Genomic DNA, 20160 nt, shown 5'->3' on the forward strand with positions numbered 1-20160 from the left:
GTCAATGTGCAAAGTGCAAGAATGTTACAGAAGTCTTGTATATAATACTGTATGTTATTTGAATTGGATTTGAATTGTATTTATATGTAAGAAGGTACAAAGACCTAGCCTGGGCACCATGTGTTTGACAGAAGGGACAAGGAGCGGAATGTTAGTTAGACGGGTACCCAGACTTACAAAGACCTAGTCCAGGTTAATAATTCCCTTTATTCCTTGGCATCACATCATAAATGTACTCCTAAAAACCTCAGACCTGATACGTTTTATAGACTACATAACATATATTCATTCTAATTAACAAGTAATATGTTTGTACAAAGTGTTATATTGTTTTTAAATAAAGAATAAGAAAAATATCTTAGCATGTTATGATTGAGAGACTTCCGTCATGATCACTGATGCACTGAGATTGCAAAGTTTTAATCCCATGCTGCCCCACTGTGATACATCTTGGTCATATCATGTAGACTACTGAATGTAGAGGTGAGCTCTCCTTTCCAAACACCTGTCTTACATTACAGCTATGGTCTTGCTGCGTTTCTGAGCAAGATTGTCAAGAAGTGTTAGAAATGTCCAGGGGTCCAACTAGTTTTTTTTTCTTACGGCCAAACAATCCTCAGAAACTACAGCATTTCATATTCTACTCTTTGTACCATTTATTCTTGTAAATGATCCGTTTACGACTATTAACGGAAGCGTTTTTATTTAACGTATATTAATTCACCAAATGTTTGTTGTTAATTAACCGATTCATTTGAATAGTCTACTGTATAAATGATCCCAAAAGCCCAAAATCGAAACATACTGTATTTTCAGCAAAGTAAATGTGTTGATCTAATCAAAAACAACAATTTAAAACACAGATTTTCAGGCTACACCATAAAACAATACAATGGATGGTTATTGGTTACATTGAGCATCAGGCTCCTCTATATGGAATGTAAAATATATATATCAGAAATAAAGACATAAAAGACGTCTTTAGAAAACAAAGTCAGGCAAAATACTTCAAATAAAGTGTTTATTTTTCAAATAAAAGTTCAGAGAGAAAATTGTTTGGTGCCAAAACAGTCTCTGGTAAGCTATAAATACACATCCTGTATCCCAAAATGGAAAATAAGACAGTATTAGACAGGCAACATACAATGTCTTTTTGGGATCTGAGGTAGGCCTTGTTGTTATATCTGTCTCTGTGTAAATGTGTGTGCGTCCATACATTTGGTTTGTGTGGATGTGATTTCTAGTATCCGCGCCTGCAACAATCCTCCATCCACAATTCTTTCGCTGTTTTTTTTCTTACGGCCAAACAAATCCCAGAACCAGCCGCAACCCTTCTTCTTCTCCTTCTTCTTTTTATTATATTCCTCCTCCATCATTGCCATCCATCCCGTCTTCCAGAAGGGTTCGGGTTCCTGTGAACAAACAGAGTTGGTGAGTGGAAACTACAGGCACCTTAATTGGGGAGGACGGGCTCATAGTCATGGCTGGAATGGTGTTAATGGAATTGTATCGAACACAGCAAACACACAGTTTCCATGTGTTTGATGCCATTCCAGTTACTCCATTCCAAACATAATTATTAGCCCTCCTCCCCTCCTGTAGTGGAAACAAACCTCAGGAAGCCATCACCATCGGCAACCTTTCAATGCTGAAGCTGCAGCTCAGTACGGGACAGACAACATTCAAATTGACTGATATTATCAATGAGACAATACAGAAAACAGTGTAGCTTACCTTCTCAAGTGGGGTGAGGAGTTCCTTCATTCTGTCAGCGCTGGCTTTCTCAATGCAAAGCTCCAGCTTGGTCTTTTCTACGGGAAATGGAAATGTGACAAGATAGGACATTTGAACGGAAGGGAGGAGTTCAAATTGTTATTGTCCAACTGGTTAGTTGACTGTTACACATAGCCGTTTACTCTACATCGGATTCTGTTGTGAAATTGTGAATGAAAGAACATTGTGGAATACAAGTCATTTACAAGAGACCAGGCCTGATTCTGAATGTACCACACCAACAGTAGCATTGTTCTACCTGTATCAACAGGGGTTCTGGTCTCTCTCTTGACCGGGATGTTGATGCAGTATGGCCGGTCATCACCCTTCTTGGTGTCCTTGGCGAAGGTCAAGGTAGGCCTCAGGTGAGCCATTATCTCTCTGACCATGATATCGCAGACCAGCAGAGGCTGTATTTCTGGGTATAGCTGGGCTTTAACCATTGGCCACTCATGGAAAGTCCTGAGGTAATTGCTCCTGATAGAGAGTGAGACGTCTTCTAAGAATTTGGCCATGATGTCCGGCTCATCGTTGAGCTTCCTCAGAGTGCGTAAGAACAGTCTTTGGTTTTGGTATTTCAATGCCTCTTTCTGAACCTGGATATGTATGTGCTCTACCATATCATTGCAAAGTGGGACAGCTTCCCATGAACCGTATTGCTGCTTGATTGTACATGAAACTGGGAAGACAGAGTCAAATGCTTTCCTGACAAGAATAACAGGAACAATATCAAGGTTTGTCACCTTTGGTTTGTTCCTCTCAGTCTCCGTCTGAGTCTGTTCTTGCACAGGCTTTCCACAGTCCTTTGTAGTTGACTCGAAAACAACAGTCTGTGGGAATTCTTTCGCTGTTTTTTCTCTTACGGCCAAACCCACCCCAGAACCAGCCGCAACCCCTCTTCTTCACCTTCTTCTTTTTATTATTTTCCTCCTCCATCATTGCCATCGATCCCGTCTTCCAGAAGGGTTCGGGTTCCTGTGAACAAACATAGTTGGTGAGTGGAAACTACAGGCACCTTAATTGGGGAGGACGGGCTCATAGTAATGGCTGGAATGGTATCAATGGAATGGTATCGAACACATCAAACACACAGTTTCCATGTGTTTGATGCCATTCCAGTTACTCCATTCCAAACATAATTATTAGCCCTCCTCCCCTCCTGTAGTGGAAACAAACCTCGGGAAGCCATCACCATCAGCAACCTTTCAATGCTGAAGCTGCAGCTCAGTACGGGACAGACAACATTCAAATTGACTGATATTATCAATGAGACAATACAGAAAACAGTGTAGCTTACCTTCTCAAGTGGGGTGAGGAGTTTCTTCATTCTGTCAGCGCTGGCTTTCTCAATGCAAAGCTCCAGCTTGGTCTTGTCTAAGGGAAATGGAAATGTGACAAGATAGTACATTTGAAAGGAAGGGAGGAGTTCAAATTGTTATTGTCCAACTGGTTAGCTGACTGTTACTGTAGCAGTTGACTCTACATCGGATGTTGTTGTGAAATTGTGAATGAAAGAACATTGTGGAATAAAAGTCATTTACAAGAGACTACGCCTGATTCTGAATATACCACACCAACAGTAGCATTGCTCTACCTGTATCATCCGGGGTTCTGGTCTCTCTCTTGACCGGGATGTTGATGCAGTATGGCCGGTCATCACCCTTCTTGGTGTCCTTGGCGAAGGTCAAGGTAGGCCTCAGGTGAGCCATGATCTCTCTGACCATGATATCGCAGACCAGCAGAGACTGTATTTCTGGGTATAGCTGGGCTTTAACCATTGGCCACTCATGGAAAGTCCTGAAGTACTTGCTCTTGATAGAGAGTGAGACATCTTCTAAGAATTTGGCCATCTTGTCCGGCTCATCGTTGAGCTTCCTCAGAGTGCGTAAGAACAGTCTTTGGTTTTGGTATTTCAATGCCTCTTTCTGAACCTGGATATGTAGGTGCTCTACCATATCATTGCAAAGTGAGACGTCTTCCCATGAACCGTATTGCTGCCTGATTGTATATGAATCTGCAAAAACAGAGTCAAAGACTTTCCTGACAAGAATAACAGGAACAATATCAAGGTTTGTCATCTTTGGTTTGTTCCTCTCGGTCTCCGTCTGAGCCGGTTCTTGCACAGGCTTTCCACAGTCCTTTGTGGTTACCCCGAAAACATCAGTCTGTGGGAACTGCTTCAAAAAGGCAGCCTGACTGACGTCGAGAGCAAGAGGATTATCAGGCATTGTGTTGCTTGATGTTACAACCTCTTCATCGTCGTCCCCAACAAAGTATTTGGGGTCGATCCAGACTACATCTCTGTTGGAGGAACGAGGCAGAGAAACACGACGGATGTATTCCAACTTGATGTGGTCATTCAGGGGGAAAGCCTTCAGGAACAGTGCCAGTTTCCCAACCCGGGACCCGTAGTGATTGTAGATGGTCTTCCTAAGGTCCTCGGGTAGGGCTACTGCAAAGAGTTTGCTCTCCATAGCCTCTTCGCAGCTCCTAGCTATTGGACGCCGTGGGCCGAGGACTTGAAGCGGATAGGTGTCACTGATGCCCTTGTACACCATCAGGATCCCCTCACAGATAGCGCTGGGGATGGTGGAGATGATCACCGTGTCCTTCATGGCAACCAGTTTTTTTATCTTGATTGTCGTGCCAAACTGACGTATCATGGCACTCTGCATGTGCAACACTGTCTTTCTCATGTCGCAGAAGGGGGGGCACAGATTTTCATCCACAGATATACCTGGAATCTTCCTCAAGATGTTAAAAGCAACGGAGGCCATTTTAACGACCAGTAAGAGCAGAGCCTGTTGGTCAAGCTGTTTAGTACCGCGTCCGTTCATTGGATGAAGTTTTAGAATAAACTTCACTATGAAGTCACTGAATAGTTCTCCACTAATGATCAATCTAGCAGGTAGAGGACAGATGTTCACCATATCCTGACTAATACGTCTCTCCTCTTCATTGGCAGCATAAACAACGGGCACTGTCTTAGCAATGCATAGACCTACGAGATGAACAATGTACCTTGTCAAGATGTGTGACCCGATTCGCAGTGCTCTCGCCAGCACCGGTTTTGGGCCAGCACTTGCTCAAGGTTGTTGATGACAGTCTTAGCCACCTCATAAGCATCAATGGACTGCTGACCGTTCGACAGCTCCTCCTCCTCAGTGACCTCGACCCAGGGAATAGACCACAGAAGAGCTTGGGTGTCGTTGATGATAGCAGGTGTCTCCAAATACACTCCCCCCTGAAAGGCTTGGGGATCTACTTGAAGAAGCACCTGGGTGATGATATGCTTGATGTTTGAACCAAGTACCACAATCTTCTTCGGCATGATCTTGTATGCAGTCTTCATCACGGTGTCAGTGTCTGTGAGGGCCGTTTGGAGTATGGGACATGTGCTAAGGTCAAGGGCCTCAACCTTCTTTGCCTTCACATAGATGAGAAAGAGAGGCATTGCAATACTTTACTACCTATCACGTCTTGTAGTGTATTTCTTATTTCATGTACAGGTTTAGTACTACACTTAGGAAAAAAAGGTGTTATCTAGAACCTTAAAGGGTTCTTCTGCTGTCCCATAGGAGAACCCTTTGAAGAACCCTTTCTGGTTTTCTTTTTTTCCTTTTTTTGGGGAATTTTACAAAAATGTTCTCCCAAGTTCGTGGTATCCAATTGTTTTAGTAGCTACTATCTTGTCTCATCGCTACAACTCCCGTACGGGCTCAGGAGAGACAAGTTTGAAAGTCACGCGTCCTCCGATACACAACCCAACCAACCACTGCTTCTTAACACAGTGCGCATCCAACCCGGAAGCCCGAGGAAATACCGTGCACCTGGCAACCTTGGTTAGCGGGCACTGCTAACGCTGGTGCGCGATGAGACAAGGATATCCCTACCGGCCAAGCCCTCCCTAACCCGGACGATGCTAGGCCAGGGGTTCTACCTGGAACAGCCAAAGAACCCGTTTGGATCCCTTTTTTTAACAGTGTAGGTATACAACAACAGTTCACAAATAAAGGATCCAGGTCTTACCTTGTCTACCTGGCTGTCCAGGACCCGTATGACATAAACTTCTGAGGATGAGGGAGGATAGGGGTTCAGGTTTGCCACGAGGACCTCAGCATTCTTCTCCTGGGCTTCTCCATCTGCCACCTTGTCCAGCAGGCTGTCCATGACCTCCCTGACCTCTTGTGGAATCTCCACCTGGGTCTGGCAGAGGAAACTCCACCTGGAGCATCTCATCTGACCTGATCTCAGGTTGGGCCTGTTTCTCTGAGAGAATATCTGCTGTGTCGCCACTCATCAGAGCTACAGAACCAAGAGGCTCTTGGGAAGGAACCGATGCTTGGCCTTGTCAGTCATGAGCTGCTGCCCCTCCATGGTTACCTTCAGATGGAAGAGAGGAAGAAGACATTAGTTCATACTGTTCCTTTGTGAACTAAAGGTGCAATACAGGTAAATAAACAGTCTATGTGGGTGATTGCAATGGTGTAGTAGATAGCAATGATGTACTATAGTTTAGGGAATGGAAAGTAATGAGTATACCTCTCCTGGAGACTGGTGACATTGGCTTGGTGTCAAGCTCAGCTCTCTATGAACTTCCTGCTCAATCTCATGAAGTCTCTGGCGATCCTTCACCTTCAGCATCTGTACACACAGTAGGAGTTTAATATTAGCAGTGGAATCACACAGGACATTTTATTTTATGGCCATGACAATGTCATTTTGTTCAGGATATCAGATTTATCATGGATGTGGTGGATACAAAACCTATTAAATACTAAAGCAGAACATCAAAGTAGATGTTTAAACACATGAGAGCTATTGTATAATTAATGGCAAACTTACCAGCTCATCAAGGTAACAATGGACCCAAGAAGACCCTTGGATGGATGTCGAGTCATCCATATTTGCTCCAAGTTATCCCCAGGAGACCAGTAAACTAGAAAATATTTATTTACAGAAAACTTCAAAACTGTACTAGAACTAAATCCAAAATAAGAACTAAACAATCGAGCAATGCAACCAACACGAGTGCTGTATTATAGCAGTCTGAATTCAGAATACATGTGTATGAATATAGAAGTATAGAATGCTCAAATTTAGAACTTTAGAATCTTGGCAAACAAAGACATTGTGATGTCACAACTAAATGGTTCAAGTGAGCAAAATCTTAACCATATGGCAAACTTTAATGTTGTATTACTCCATTGTTTACAAACAAATAATTACACTGTAAGTACAGTACTGAGACCCCATGTTATTAAAATATTTACACAATCATTTATTTTCAATAAATTGTTTTCTTTCACAAAATAACACTCCCGTGCAAATGAATGGTAAGTCAATAGTTTTATTCTGATCATACAAAATGATTTCCAACAACCACAGAATACAGTAACACACGCTCAATAAAACCTTGATATGAATAGACAACATCAGATACAGTTCAAATCTATCACTAGCTGGTAGGGAACTGGTAATAAAACCCGCTGTCTTTATAAATTATATTTGTTTTTACACAATATGTAAGGAACTATAAGGAAAATATTCATCATGGATGACTGTCTAGTAGGAACCAAAGCTTTGTCAGAGTCCAGTCCTTAAAGTCCTTCCCAATAGTTACTTAGATTTGAAAACATTAGCCGACATAACACAATGTAAAGCTAACAATAAGTCCTGTTAAATCCTTTAAATCAAAGGCAGTACTAGAATAGTGGATTGTCTCCGTTATGTTGTTTCACGACTGGGACCTTCCACTGGGCTCTGTTGAGAAAACAACGCCCCCAGCAGGCAGTCAGTAGCGTTGCAAGCAGAGGGCTCCACTCCTCCCAGACACAACAGCCTGTGGTGCCTAGCCTGCGGAACCCAGCACAGCACCCTGGAATGAACACGAACACACACACGCAGGAACACACACCGTGTGAGTTATATTAACATGGTGCTTACTCTTAAGTATTCTATAAACAAGTCAAAGATGAAAGAGTGTTGTGAAGCGATCTGAGTGTGACCTTTTACCAGTCGTAGATGTGGTCTCTCACGGGGTCAGGATCCGTTTGGATCCACTGACCGGATTGTCCACATCTTGACCATATTGCCTATAGCAACCGTTCCCCCTTTTCCCTCTCCATCGCCCCCCTCAGCCAGCTCCTCAGGGACGTCCTCGTAGCACAGTAAGTAACTGAACGAGAACAAAGTCACACAGGTAGTCACACAGGCAGTCACACAGGCAGTCACACAGGCAGTCACACAGGCAGTCACAGAGGCAGTCACAGAGGCAGTCACACAGGCAGTCCACAGGCAGTCAACACAGGCAGTCACACAGGCAGTGAGAAATGCCATCTGATCCGACTGTTCTTAGGCCTGAATTTCAAAATGCACATGTGATCGAACATCTCAGTTCAAAAGAGTCCCACATTTTTCTTGCCACTAATATTACAACGATTGTTCATTGGCATGTTGTGCCTTACTTTAACTCTTTTCTTCTCCGCCCCCTTTCTCTCTCTCACTCACTACTCTGTGTTGATGGCTCTCTCTGGGTCTCTCCACATTCCAGCGCATGTGTTTGTACAGGCCAGTGTGGACCCCAGCCAGGTACGGGGCTAGACGGCAGTACCTGTATAGGACAGCCCCACACTGTCTGACACTTGCCAATTGTAGAAATGGGAGACACTGGAATGGAGAGAGGGGGAGGAAATGCTGTCACTTAAAGTTGTTGTATTTCTTTCTATGAATGTGACCATAGAGGACCTGAAAAACATGTCCTATGTGGTCCTCCTGCCAGTGATAGCTCTGCTCAGGATCTGAGCATGGTATCATTTCAGTCTAGAACTAAGAGATGCTTTTGAAAGGACTCCGTGGGGCGCTAGAGAGCGTGCTATGGAGTAGACGTGCTTTGCTAGAGCTCCTCTCTATTTTGAAACAAATTAGTATTTATCTTAACCTCTCACAACCTATAACTTCAAACAAATATGACAAAGGGAAAAGGCACCAAAAAGGGTGCGCTAAACAAGATAATTTGAATGAGATAAACAACGAACCAATTCCAACGTCGCCGACCCAGGAGTTAGCTGAAGAGGCTAGCTTCCAAGAGTTCCCCACAGATCCAACTCAAAGTGACATACTGGCTGCCATAAACTCACTAAGCAAGAAGGTGGACACAAGGTTGGCTGTGAAGGCAACTAAGGGAAGGGTGCATGAGGTTGAGCAGACGACAGTCGATCACGAGGCCAGGCTACAGGACATAGAGAAACAGTGCGCGACGTTCAAAAATGACAACAAAAACCTGAAAGCCGGACTGGAAATGCTCGAGTCGCCTTCAAGACGCCAGAACATCCGAATATGTGGGATCCAGGAGGACACTGAGAAAGGGAAACCCACTGAATTTGTCTCGGATCTGATACAGGCATTGCTGGGGTGTGAACACTTCAAAACGGCCATCCTGATCGACCGCGCACACAGATCTCAGGCAACGACGCCGGACAAGGGCGGGCCACCAAGGCCATTCATTGTACGGCTGCACTATCCCAGACCAGGGATCTCATCCTCAAGCTGGCTAGTCAAAAGTTCCCCCTTAACTACAACAGAGCCAGGGTGTCTTTCTACCCAGATCTTACCTTGGAGGTGAGCAACCAACGGAAAGAGTATGATGAGGTACGCAACAAATGCAGGGCGGCCAACATCCGATATGGATTCCTCTTCCCAGCCCGGTCTAAGGTGACAGTCGAAAGGATCAACACGTACGTTTGACAACCCAAAAGAGGTTGTGTCAACCGCCTAAATGGCCAAATACAGTCCAGGAATGTGTTTGAATTTCCGGCCTTTTCGATTAGAAGATCAGAAATTGGGACTTATATGATAGGTGAGATGTTGTGGCTAATATAGCATTGTTTAGCATATCATGTTTTAGTGCCACTCACCCCCTAACGTGAGAGTTAAGTGTTATTTAATATAGTTTATAGACTACGAGTTAGTTCATGCTGTATGTCTAGACACCCTAAGGTTTGTGTGTTAGCCAAGGAGTAATACGTTTGGGGAAGTCACTCAGTAAAAGGACGGGAGGGGGGATGGGGTCTGTGTTTTATGTTCACGAATGAAGACAGTCAGCTGGAACTGTAATGGCCTGGGGCATGTGGTGAAACGAGCTAAGGTTTTTTCTCATCTTAAATCACTGGGTGCTGACATAGTGCTTCTTCAAGAAACTCATATTAAACGCTACGCTCAGGCCAAGCTACGAGTCGGCTGGATCGGTCAGATATACCAGTCTAACTTTGATGCAAAAGCGAGAGGGGTAGCAATCCTGCCTTTTCCTCGGAACTAACGACACGGGGGATGTTGACGACTACACCTTTGGGAATCTCTACAGGCTGTGATTAGAGGTTACATTATTTCTTATACATCAGAGAGGAAGAAACGCGCCAATACTAGGCTGAGAGAAATTGAAAGACAGTTAGGGGAACAGGAGAACATTTTTAGGACGAATATCTCGTATACAGTCCTTGAGAAGATCGCAACGTTAAAATATGAATACAATACCATCCTTTCGAAAAGGGGGGGCTCTTTACTTGCTAGAACGCAACAAAGTTATTTGAACTGGGTGACAAACCACATAAATTATTAGCAAGACAGCTAAGGCATGTACAGGCATCTAGAGCTATTCACAAAATAAAAGACAAGAAGGGTAAAATAGTAACAGATCCGCAGGATCTGGACTACTACTCGGGACGGCTCTCACTTAGAATACGTGGACAACTACAAATACTTAGGTGTCTGGTAGACTGTAAACTCTCCTTCCAGACCCATATCAAACATCTCCAATCCAAAGTTAAATCTAGAATTGGCTTCCTATTTCGCAACAAAGCATCCTTCACTCATGCTGCCAAACATACCCTTGTAAAACTGACCATCCTACCAATCCTCGACTTTGGCGATGTCATTTACAAAATAGCCTCCAATACCCTACTCAACAAATTGGATGCAATCACAGTGAAATCCGTTTTGTCACCAAAGCCCCATATACTACCCACCATTGCGACCTGTACGCTCTCGTTGGCTGGCCCTCGCTTCATACTCGTCGCCAAAACCCACTGGCTCCATGTCATCTACAAGACCCTGCTAGGTAAAGTCCCCCATTATCTCAGCTCGCTGGTCACCATAGCATATCCCACCTGTAGCACACGCTCCAGCAGGTATATCTCTCTAGTCACCCGCAAAACCAATTCTTTCTTTGGCCGCCTCTCCTTCCAGTTCTCTGCTGCCAATGACTGGAACAAACTACAAAAATCTCTGAAACTGGAAACACTTATCTCCCTCACGAGCTTTAAGCACCAACTGTCAGAGCAGCTCACAGATTACTGCACCTGTACATAGCCCACCTATAATTTAGCCCAAACAACTACCTCTTTCCCAACTGTATTTAGTTTTGATTTATTTATTTATTTTGCTCCTTTGAACCCCATTATTTTATTTCTACTTTGCACATTCTTCCATTGCAAAACTACCATTCCAGTGTTTTACTTGCTATATTGTATTTACTTTGCCACCATGGCCTTTTTTGCCTTTACCTCCCTTCTCACCTCATTTGCTCACATTGTATATAGACTTGTTTATACTGTATTATTGACTGTATGTTTGTTTTACTCCATGTGTAACTCTGTGTCGTTGTATCTGTCGAACTGCTTTGCTTTATCTTGGCCAGGTCGCAATTGTAAATGAGAACTTGTTCTCAACTTGCCTACCTGGTTAAATAAAGGTAAAATAAATAAATAAATAAATAATAAAAGGATATTAATAAATGCTTAGCGCAGTTTTACTCAGAGCTATACCAATCAAAATGCGATGCAACTGATCCACAAACTATGGAACGCTTTCTCGCTGAATGTGAACTTCCTAAACTAGACAGGGGGGCAGCTACTGCACCCGATGCAGGGATAACTTTAGAGGAAATTAACACAGCGATAGCACAATTTTCAAACAGCAAGGCCCCTGGGCCCGATGGATATGTAATATAATTCTATAAGAAGTACTGCGCCAGTCTAGCTCTCTGCTTATGTTGCGAATGTTTAAACAATCCAAAGAAAATGCCAAACTCCCGCAAACACTGTATGAGGCTACAATAGCACTGATCTTGAAAAAAGATAGAGATTCCATGGAGATGTCGTCTTATCGCCCCGTGTCGTTACTCCCCATAGAAAACAAGGTGTTGACAAAGATATTGGCAAACCGATTGAAAACATATATTTCCGACATCATACACCCTGACCAGACAGGTTTTTATCCCGGTCCGACATATATACTACAATTTTCAACGTAATGTATCACGATCATAAGGTTGAGGCAGTGGTAATAGCTCTTGATGCAGAGAAGGCGTTTGATCAGATTGAGTGGAAGTATATGATGTCGGGTTTGGAAAGGAATTTATTAATTGGATAAGAATTATTTATGCACACCCAATGGTCCGTGGTAAACAATCAGGAAATGTCGCAGTCATTCCGCTTGTTCAAGGGGTGCCCTATTTCGCCTGCTCTCTTCGCTATAGCCATGGAACCCCTTGCTACTGGCATTCGGGCATGTGCCGATATAGCTTCTGTCAAAATAAAGGACACACAGCACACAATCTCCCTATATGCAGACGATGTTCTTTTGTTTTTGTCCAAGCCTAAAACTTCTATTCTACCCTTACTTAACTTGATAAACACATTTGGCTCCTTCTCTGGCTACAAGATAAACTGGCAAAAAAGGGAGTTGATGCCAATATCACCGCCTGTGGACATGCAATTTCTGCAATCTACCCCGTTTAGAACAGTGATGGACAAGTTCACAAGCCTTCACATTGTAGTGACAAGAGATCTTGAAAGCTATTGAAATATATCAGCTTAAACAAAATATAGATTTTTGGAAAACTGCCTATCTCCTTGTTTGGTCTTATGAATGCTATTAAAATGGCTGTCCTACCCAGGTTTCTGTACCTCTTCCAATGTCTACCCAATTTCATACCACAAAGCTATTTTAAGAAACTGGATTCAATAGTAACTCCCTTTTTATGGGATAACAAGGTCAGACAGAATTTCAAAGAAGCATTTATGCAAGTACAAGATAGAGGGGGGCTTTGGCCTTCCTCACTTTAAACTGTATTATTGGGCTGCAAATCTGAACATTGTGTCTTTCTGGAGGGAAAGTTTACCTGCGATGACACAGAAGGATATGCCTTCATGGCTTTTGATTGAGCAGGCCTCCTGTCAACGTTCCTCACTCCCTGCACTTGTTAATAGCCCATCATATGTGAAAACATCCACTTATGACTCTAACCCAGTCATTTGTCATACGCTTAGGATCTGGAAACAGATGAGGTATTTTCTTAACATACCCACTGTTTACATAGAGAGCCCAATTTGCCTGAATCATGGTTTCCACCCTGCATTGGATGATGTGGTGTTTTCACAGTGGAGGGAGAAGGGGCTCACAACAATTGGTAATCTAATCATAGATGGTCTGTTAGCTTCAGTTCAACAATTACAGGGAAAGTTCAACATGCCAACAACACATTTTTTCAGATACCTCCAAATCAGGAATTTCGTAAGGACACATATCCCACAGTATGGCATGAAGCCAAATAGTCCTACATTAGATAGCTTGATCCTTGTTAAACCCCATTCAAAAGGGTTGGTCTCTAGACTGTATGATGTGCTACAGGCCCACATAGAGGTATCCACAGACACCATTAAAAGGGCTTGGGAACAAGAACTTCAGAAATCTCAGATGAGGACTGGGTAGAAGCTCTCAGGAATATAAACCACAGTTCAGTGAATGCCAGACACAACCTTGTACAGTTTAAGGTTACATTACTCAAAAGTAAAACTGCATAAAATATTCCCGGACACCTCACCACTGTGAGAGGTGCAAGCAGGATGAGGGGACGTTGACCCACTTATTCTGGACATGTCCTAAGTTACATGCTTACTGGGCTCTCATTTTTGATTACTTATCTAAAGCCTTTGATAGAGTTCTAGCCCCAGACCCATTGATCGCTCTGTTTGGTACAGTTGATGGAAATAACCAGGAAGGGAAGGCTGTCTCTCTTTGTATTCTATTACCCAAAAGGCTCATATTGCAATTTTGGAAATTGGAGACTGTACCTACCTTTGAAATGTGGTTACGGGATTTAGGGAATGTAATACATATGGAAAAGATTCGATACAATACCTCCAATAGAAGTCCAATGTTTTGCAAAATATGGCAGCCGATACTGGATAAATGGTCTAGTCCCACTTCATAACTGGGTTGACGATCTGCTGCTACTCTGTGCTGTACTCCACTCAATATTTATTTTTGGCTTAACTTCACTGCTTGTAATGACTATATGCTGTCTTCTTATACATGTACCACCTAATAGGATTTTGTTTTATTTTGTGTATGTGTGAGTTAAGTTTTGTTTTGTCCGCTAAATTGGCCATCCCATTCAACAGTACAATGAATGTCTGTAACGGTTTTCTTCTGTAGACGAAGGATCGGACCAAAGCGCAGCGTGGTTAGAGTTCAACATGTTTAATAAAGACTATAAACGTGAACACTACAAAATACCAAAACAACAAATGTGAAAAACCGAAACAGTCCTATCTGGTGCATAGACACAAAGACAGAAGACAAGAAACAACCACCCACAAAACCCAACACAAAACAGGCTACCTAAATATGGTTCCCAATCAGAGACAATGACTAACATCTGCCTCTGATTGAGAACCATATCAGGCCAAACATAGAAATGGGACAACTAGACACACAACATAGAATGCCCACTCAGCTCACGTGACAGTACCCCCCCCCCCCCAAGGTGCGGACTCCGGCCGCAAAACCTGAACCTATAGGGGGGGTCTGGGTGGGCATCTGTCCGTGGTGTCGCAGGACGTGGACCCTACTCCACCATAGTCTTTGACCGCTTTAGTCTCCTCCTAGGAACGGCGACCCTCGCCGCCGACCTAGGATTGGCAACCCTACTAAAGGGCCCCACTGGACTAAACAAACTCCTCCGGACTGAGGGGCAGCTCCGGACTGAGGAGTAGCTCAGGGCTGAGGGGCAGCTCAGGACCGAGGGGTAGCTCAGGACCGAGGGGTAGCTCAGGACCGAGAGATAGCTCAGGCTGGTTGACGGCTCTGGCGGCTTCTGGCTGACTGGCGGATCCTGGCTGACTGACGGCTCTGGTGGATCCTGGCTGACTGGCGGCTCTGGCGGATCCTGGCTGACTGGCGGCTCTGGTGGATCCTGGCTGACTGGCGGCTCTGGCGGATCCTGGCGGCTCTGGCGGATCCTGGATTTCTGGCGGCTCTGGCGGATCCTGGCTGACTGGCGGGAGACTCTGGCGGCTCCGGACAGGCGGGAGACTCTGGCAGCTCCGGACAGGCGGGAGACTCTGGTGGCGCTGGAGATGAGGAAGGCTCTGGCGGCGCTGAAAAGGAGGGAGCACCCATAGGGATGAGACGGAGAGGCAGCCTGGTGCAGGGGGCTGCCACCGGAGGGCTGGTGCGTGGAGGTGGTACTGGATAGACCGGACCGTTTGAGTTTGAGTTTGAGTTTATTTTTATTTTTACAGGGACAGTGCACATTAATCAACATTTCAGTAAAAGTGCAGGTTTTAGCCAACCGGCTAATTTTCAACCGCAGTCCCTGGGCAGGTTATTAAAAACAATTACAATATAAACAATAGCAACATAGAACAAGCAAGACATAGCAACATAGGGCAAGCAAGACATAGCATACAGACAGAGCAACATAGGACAAGCAAGACGTAGCATACAGACAGAGCAGCATAAAACAAAAAGCAGCAAGACAAAATTCATAAAAGCAACAAAGTGTTTCCACACCTCACAAGCTACAGACAACAGACAACATGGAGAGCGGCAACACACAGCTAGGGACCATGTTCACAAATCTGATTGGCATTTAGCCATGTCTTCATGCATTTTGTGAAAGTGTGATATGTGGTGCAGTTATGTGTGTCTGATGGCAGTGTATTCCAGACATGGGAAGCTCTCACAGAGAAAACGGATTTACTAAAGGTGCTTTTCCTTAAGGGAACTATACAGTCACCTCTCATGGCAGACCTTGTGGATCTGCTGCCATATGTCTGGGTTTTCTGTTTAACAAAAATATTGAGTGGAGGGGGAGCCAGGCCATTGAGGATCTTGAATACAAGACATGCGTCGGCGTACATGGCGCACTGGAGCTCTTGAGCACCGAGCCTGCCCAACCTTACCTGGTTGAATGCTCCCGGTCGCCCTGCCAGTGCGGCGAGGTGGAATAGCCCGCACTGGGCTGTGCTGGCGAACCGGGGACACCATGCTTAAGGCTGGTGCCATGTACGCCGGCCCAAGGAGACGCACTGGAGACCAGATGCGTAGAGCCGGCTTCATAGCACCTGGCTCGATGCCCACTCTAGCCCGGCCGATAGGAGGAGCTGGAATGTACCGCACCGGGCTATGCACCCGCACCGGGGACACCGTGCGCTCCACAGCATAACACGGTGCCTGCCATAGCACAGGAAGTTGGCCCAGGTCTCCTACTAATGGACTATTTAAAAACATCAGACCTGACTTAGTCTTTTGTGGGTACCAGCTTTCTACACAGAGGAGTGTGCAGTTGCATGAAAGCTGGAAATTGCATTGACTGGCTGTCCAGGATACAGTACATCTAGATTCTCTAGAGAGGACATACGCTGACTATGTACAAACCGTAGGTCACAGTAGGCAAATAAATCTCCTTCAATGATACAAAAAATAATATACAATTCATTTGCGTTGTTTTTATCTCCTAAATGAAACATGTGATCCTCCATTTTTACTTCCACACATTGTATGAGCCATACCATGCTTTCAACCCTCCTGTACCTGTGTTGATTTACAGTTTGTTCCCTATTTGGAGACTTAAGAATGTCAATGTGCAAAGTGCAAGAATGTTACAGAAGTCTTGTATATAATACTGTATGTTATTTGAATTGTATTTATATGTAAGAAGGTACAAAGACCTAGCCTGGGCACCATGTGTTTGACAGAAGGGACAAGGAGCGGAATGTTAGTTAGACGGGTACCCAGACTTACAAAGACCTAGTCCAGGTTAATAATTCCCTTCATTCCTTGGCATCACATCATAAATGTACTCCTAAAAACCTCAGACCTGATACATTTTATAGACTACATAACATATATTCATTCTAATTAACAAGTAATATGTTTGTACAAAGTGTTATATTCTTTTTAAATAAAGAATAAGAAAAATATCTTAGCATGTTATGGATGAGAGACTTCCGTCATGATCACTGATGCACTGAGATTGCAAAGTTTTAATCCCATGCTGCCCCACTGTGATACATCTTGGTCATATCATGTAGACTGCTGAATGTAGAGGTGAGCTCTCCTTTCCAAACACCTGTCTTACATTACAGCTATGGTCTTGCTGCGTTTCTGAGCAAGATTGTCAAGAAGTGTTAGAAATGTCCAGGGGTCCAACCAGGTTTTTTTTTCTTACGGCCAAACAATCCTCAGAAACAGCTACAGCATTTCATATTCTACTCTTTGTACCATTTATTCTTGTAAATGATCCGTTTAAGACTATTAACGGAAGCGTTTTTATTTAACGTATATTAATTCACCAAATGTTCGTTGTTGTTAATTAACTGATTCATTTGAATAGTCTACTGTATAAATGATCCCAAAAGCCCAAAATTCGAAACATACTGTATTTTCAGCAAAGTAAATGTGTTGAACAATTTAAAACACAGATTTTCAGGCTACACCATAAAACAATACAATGGATGGTTATTGGTTACATTGAGCATCAGGCTCCTCTATATGGAATGTAAAATATATATATCAGAAATAAAGACATAAAAGACATGTCTTTAGAAAACAAAGTCACGCAAAATACTTCAAATAAAGTGTTTATTTTTCAAATAAAAGTTCAGAGAGAAAATTGTTTGGTGCCAAAACAGTCTCTGGTAAGCTATAAATACACATCCTGTATCCCAAAATGGAAAATAAGACAGTATTAGACAGGCAACATACAATGTCTTTTTGGGATCTGAGGTAGGCCTTGTTGTTATGTCTGTCTCTGTGTAAATGTGTGTGCGTCCATACACTTGGTTTGTGTGGATGTGATTTCTAGTATTCGCGCCTGCAACAATCCTCCATCCACAATTCTTTCGCTGTTTTTTTTCTTACGGCCAAACAAATCCCAGAACCAGCCGCAACCCTTCTTCTTCTCCTTCTTCTTTTTATTATATTCCTCCTCCATCATTGCCATCCATCCCGTCTTCCAGAAGGGTTCCTGTGAACAAACAGAGTTGGTGAGTGGAAACTACAGGCACCTTAATTGGGGAGGACGGGCTCATAGTCATGGCTGGAATGGTGTTAATGGAATTGAATCGAACACATCAAACACAGTTTCCATGTGTTTGATGCCATTCCAGTTACTCCATTCCAAACATAATTATTAGCCCTCCTCCTCTCCTGTAGTGGAAACAAACCTCGGTAAGCCATCACCATCAGCAACCTTTCAATGCTGAAGCTGCAGCTCAGTACGGGACAGACAACATTCAAATTGACTGATATTATCAATGAGACAATACAGAAAACAGTGTAGCTTACCTTCTCAAGTGGGGTGAGGAGTTCCTTCATTCTGTCAGCGCTGGCTTTCTCAATGCAAAGCTCCAGCTTGGTCTTTTCTACGGGAAATGGAAATGTGACAAGATAGGACATTTGAACGGAAGGGAGGAGTTCAAATTGTTATTGTCCAACTGGTTAGTTGACTGTTACACATAGCCGTTTACTCTACATCGGATTCTGTTGTGAAATTGTGAATGAAAGAACATTGTGGAATACAAGTCATTTACAAGAGACCAGGCCTGATTCTGAATGTACCACACCAACAGTAGCATTGTTCTACCTGTATCAACAGGGGTTCTGGTCTCTCTCTTGACCGGGATGTTGATGCAGTATGGCCGGTCATCACCCTTCTTGGTGTCCTTGGCGAAGGTCAAGGTAGGCCTCAGGTGAGCCATTATCTCTCTGACCATGATATCGCAGACCAGCAGAGGCTGTATTTCTGGGTATAGCTGGGCTTTAACCATTGGCCACTCATGGAAAGTCCTGAGGTAATTGCTCCTGATAGAGAGTGAGACGTCTTCTAAGAATTTGGCCATGATGTCCGGCTCATCGTTGAGCTTCCTCAGAGTGCGTAAGAACAGTCTTTGGTTTTGGTATTTCAATGCCTCTTTCTGAACCTGGATATGTATGTGCTCTACCATATCATTGCAAAGTGGGACAGCTTCCCATGAACCGTATTGCTGCTTGATTGTACATGAAACTGGGAAGACAGAGTCAAATGCTTTCCTGACAAGAATAACAGGAACAATATCAAGGTTTGTCACCTTTGGTTTGTTCCTCTCAGTCTCCGTCTGAGTCTGTTCTTGCACAGGCTTTCCACAGTCCTTTGTAGTTGACTCGAAAACAACAGTCTGTGGGAATTCTTTCGCTGTTTTTCTCTTATGGCCAAACCCACCCCTCTTCTTCACCTTCTTCTTTTTATTATTTTCCTCCTCCATCATTGCCATCGATCCCGTCTTCCAGAAGGGTTCGGGTTCCTGTGAACAAACATAGTTGGTGAGTGGAAACTACAGGCACCTTAATTGGGGAGGACGGGCTCATAGTAATGGCTGGAATGGTATCAATGGAATGGTATCGAACACATCAAACACACAGTTTCCATGTGTTTGATGCCATTCCAGTTACTCCATTCCAAACATAATTATTAGCCCTCCTCCCCTCCTGTAGTGGAAACAAACCTCGGGAAGCCATCACCATCAGCAACCTTTCAATGCTGAAGCTGCAGCTCAGTACGGGACAGACAACATTCAAATTGACTGATATTATCAATGAGACAATACAGAAAACAGTGTAGCTTACCTTCTCAAGTGGTGTGAGGAGTTTCTTCATTCTGTCAGCGCTGGCTTTCTCAATGCAAAGCTCCAGCTTGGTCTTGTCTAAGGGAAACGGAAATGTGACAAGATAGTACATTTGAAAGGAAGGGAGGAGTTCAAATTGTTATTGTCCAACTGGTTAGCTGACTGTTACTGTAGCAGTTGACTCTACATCGGATGTTGTTGTGAAATTGTGAATGAAAGAACATTGTGGAATAAGTCATTTACAAGAGACTAGGCCTGATTCTGAATATACCACACCAACAGTAGCATTGCTCTACCTGTATCATCCGGGGTTCTGGTCTCTCTCTTGACCGGGATGTTGATGCAGTATGGCCGGTCATCACCCTTCTTGGTGTCCTTGGCGAAGGTCAAGGTAGGCCTCAGGTGAGCCATGATCTCTCTGACCATGATATCGCAGACC

At 43.8% G+C, this 20160-nt stretch overlaps 2 protein-coding genes across 2 annotated transcripts; both read right to left on the minus strand.

Annotated features, from left to right (window-relative positions):
* Window positions 1–1007: 1007 nt before the first annotated feature.
* On the minus strand, window positions 1008–2613 carry LOC116368102 (uncharacterized). Its single transcript, XM_031819102.1, has 3 exons — window positions 2033–2613; window positions 1735–1811; window positions 1008–1412 (listed from the first exon to the last, which is right to left on the minus strand). Exons 1-3 carry the CDS (start codon window positions 2391–2393, stop codon window positions 1179–1181), a joined length of 672 nt encoding a protein of 223 aa, XP_031674962.1. The 5' UTR covers window positions 2394–2613; the 3' UTR covers window positions 1008–1178.
* A 15073-nt stretch (window positions 2614–17686) lies between these two features.
* Window positions 17687–19390, minus strand: LOC116368101 (uncharacterized). Its single transcript, XM_031819101.1, has 3 exons — window positions 18704–19390; window positions 18406–18482; window positions 17687–18085 (listed from the first exon to the last, which is right to left on the minus strand). The coding sequence occupies exons 1-3, from the start codon at window positions 19368–19370 to the stop codon at window positions 17858–17860; spliced, it is 972 nt and encodes a 323-aa protein (XP_031674961.1). The 5' UTR covers window positions 19371–19390; the 3' UTR covers window positions 17687–17857.
* Window positions 19391–20160: the final 770 nt, after the last annotated feature.

Source organism: Oncorhynchus kisutch, unplaced genomic scaffold (genome assembly GCF_002021735.2).
Source record: "Oncorhynchus kisutch isolate 150728-3 unplaced genomic scaffold, Okis_V2 scaffold1843, whole genome shotgun sequence".
NCBI classification, from domain to species: domain Eukaryota; kingdom Metazoa; phylum Chordata; class Actinopteri; order Salmoniformes; family Salmonidae; genus Oncorhynchus; species Oncorhynchus kisutch.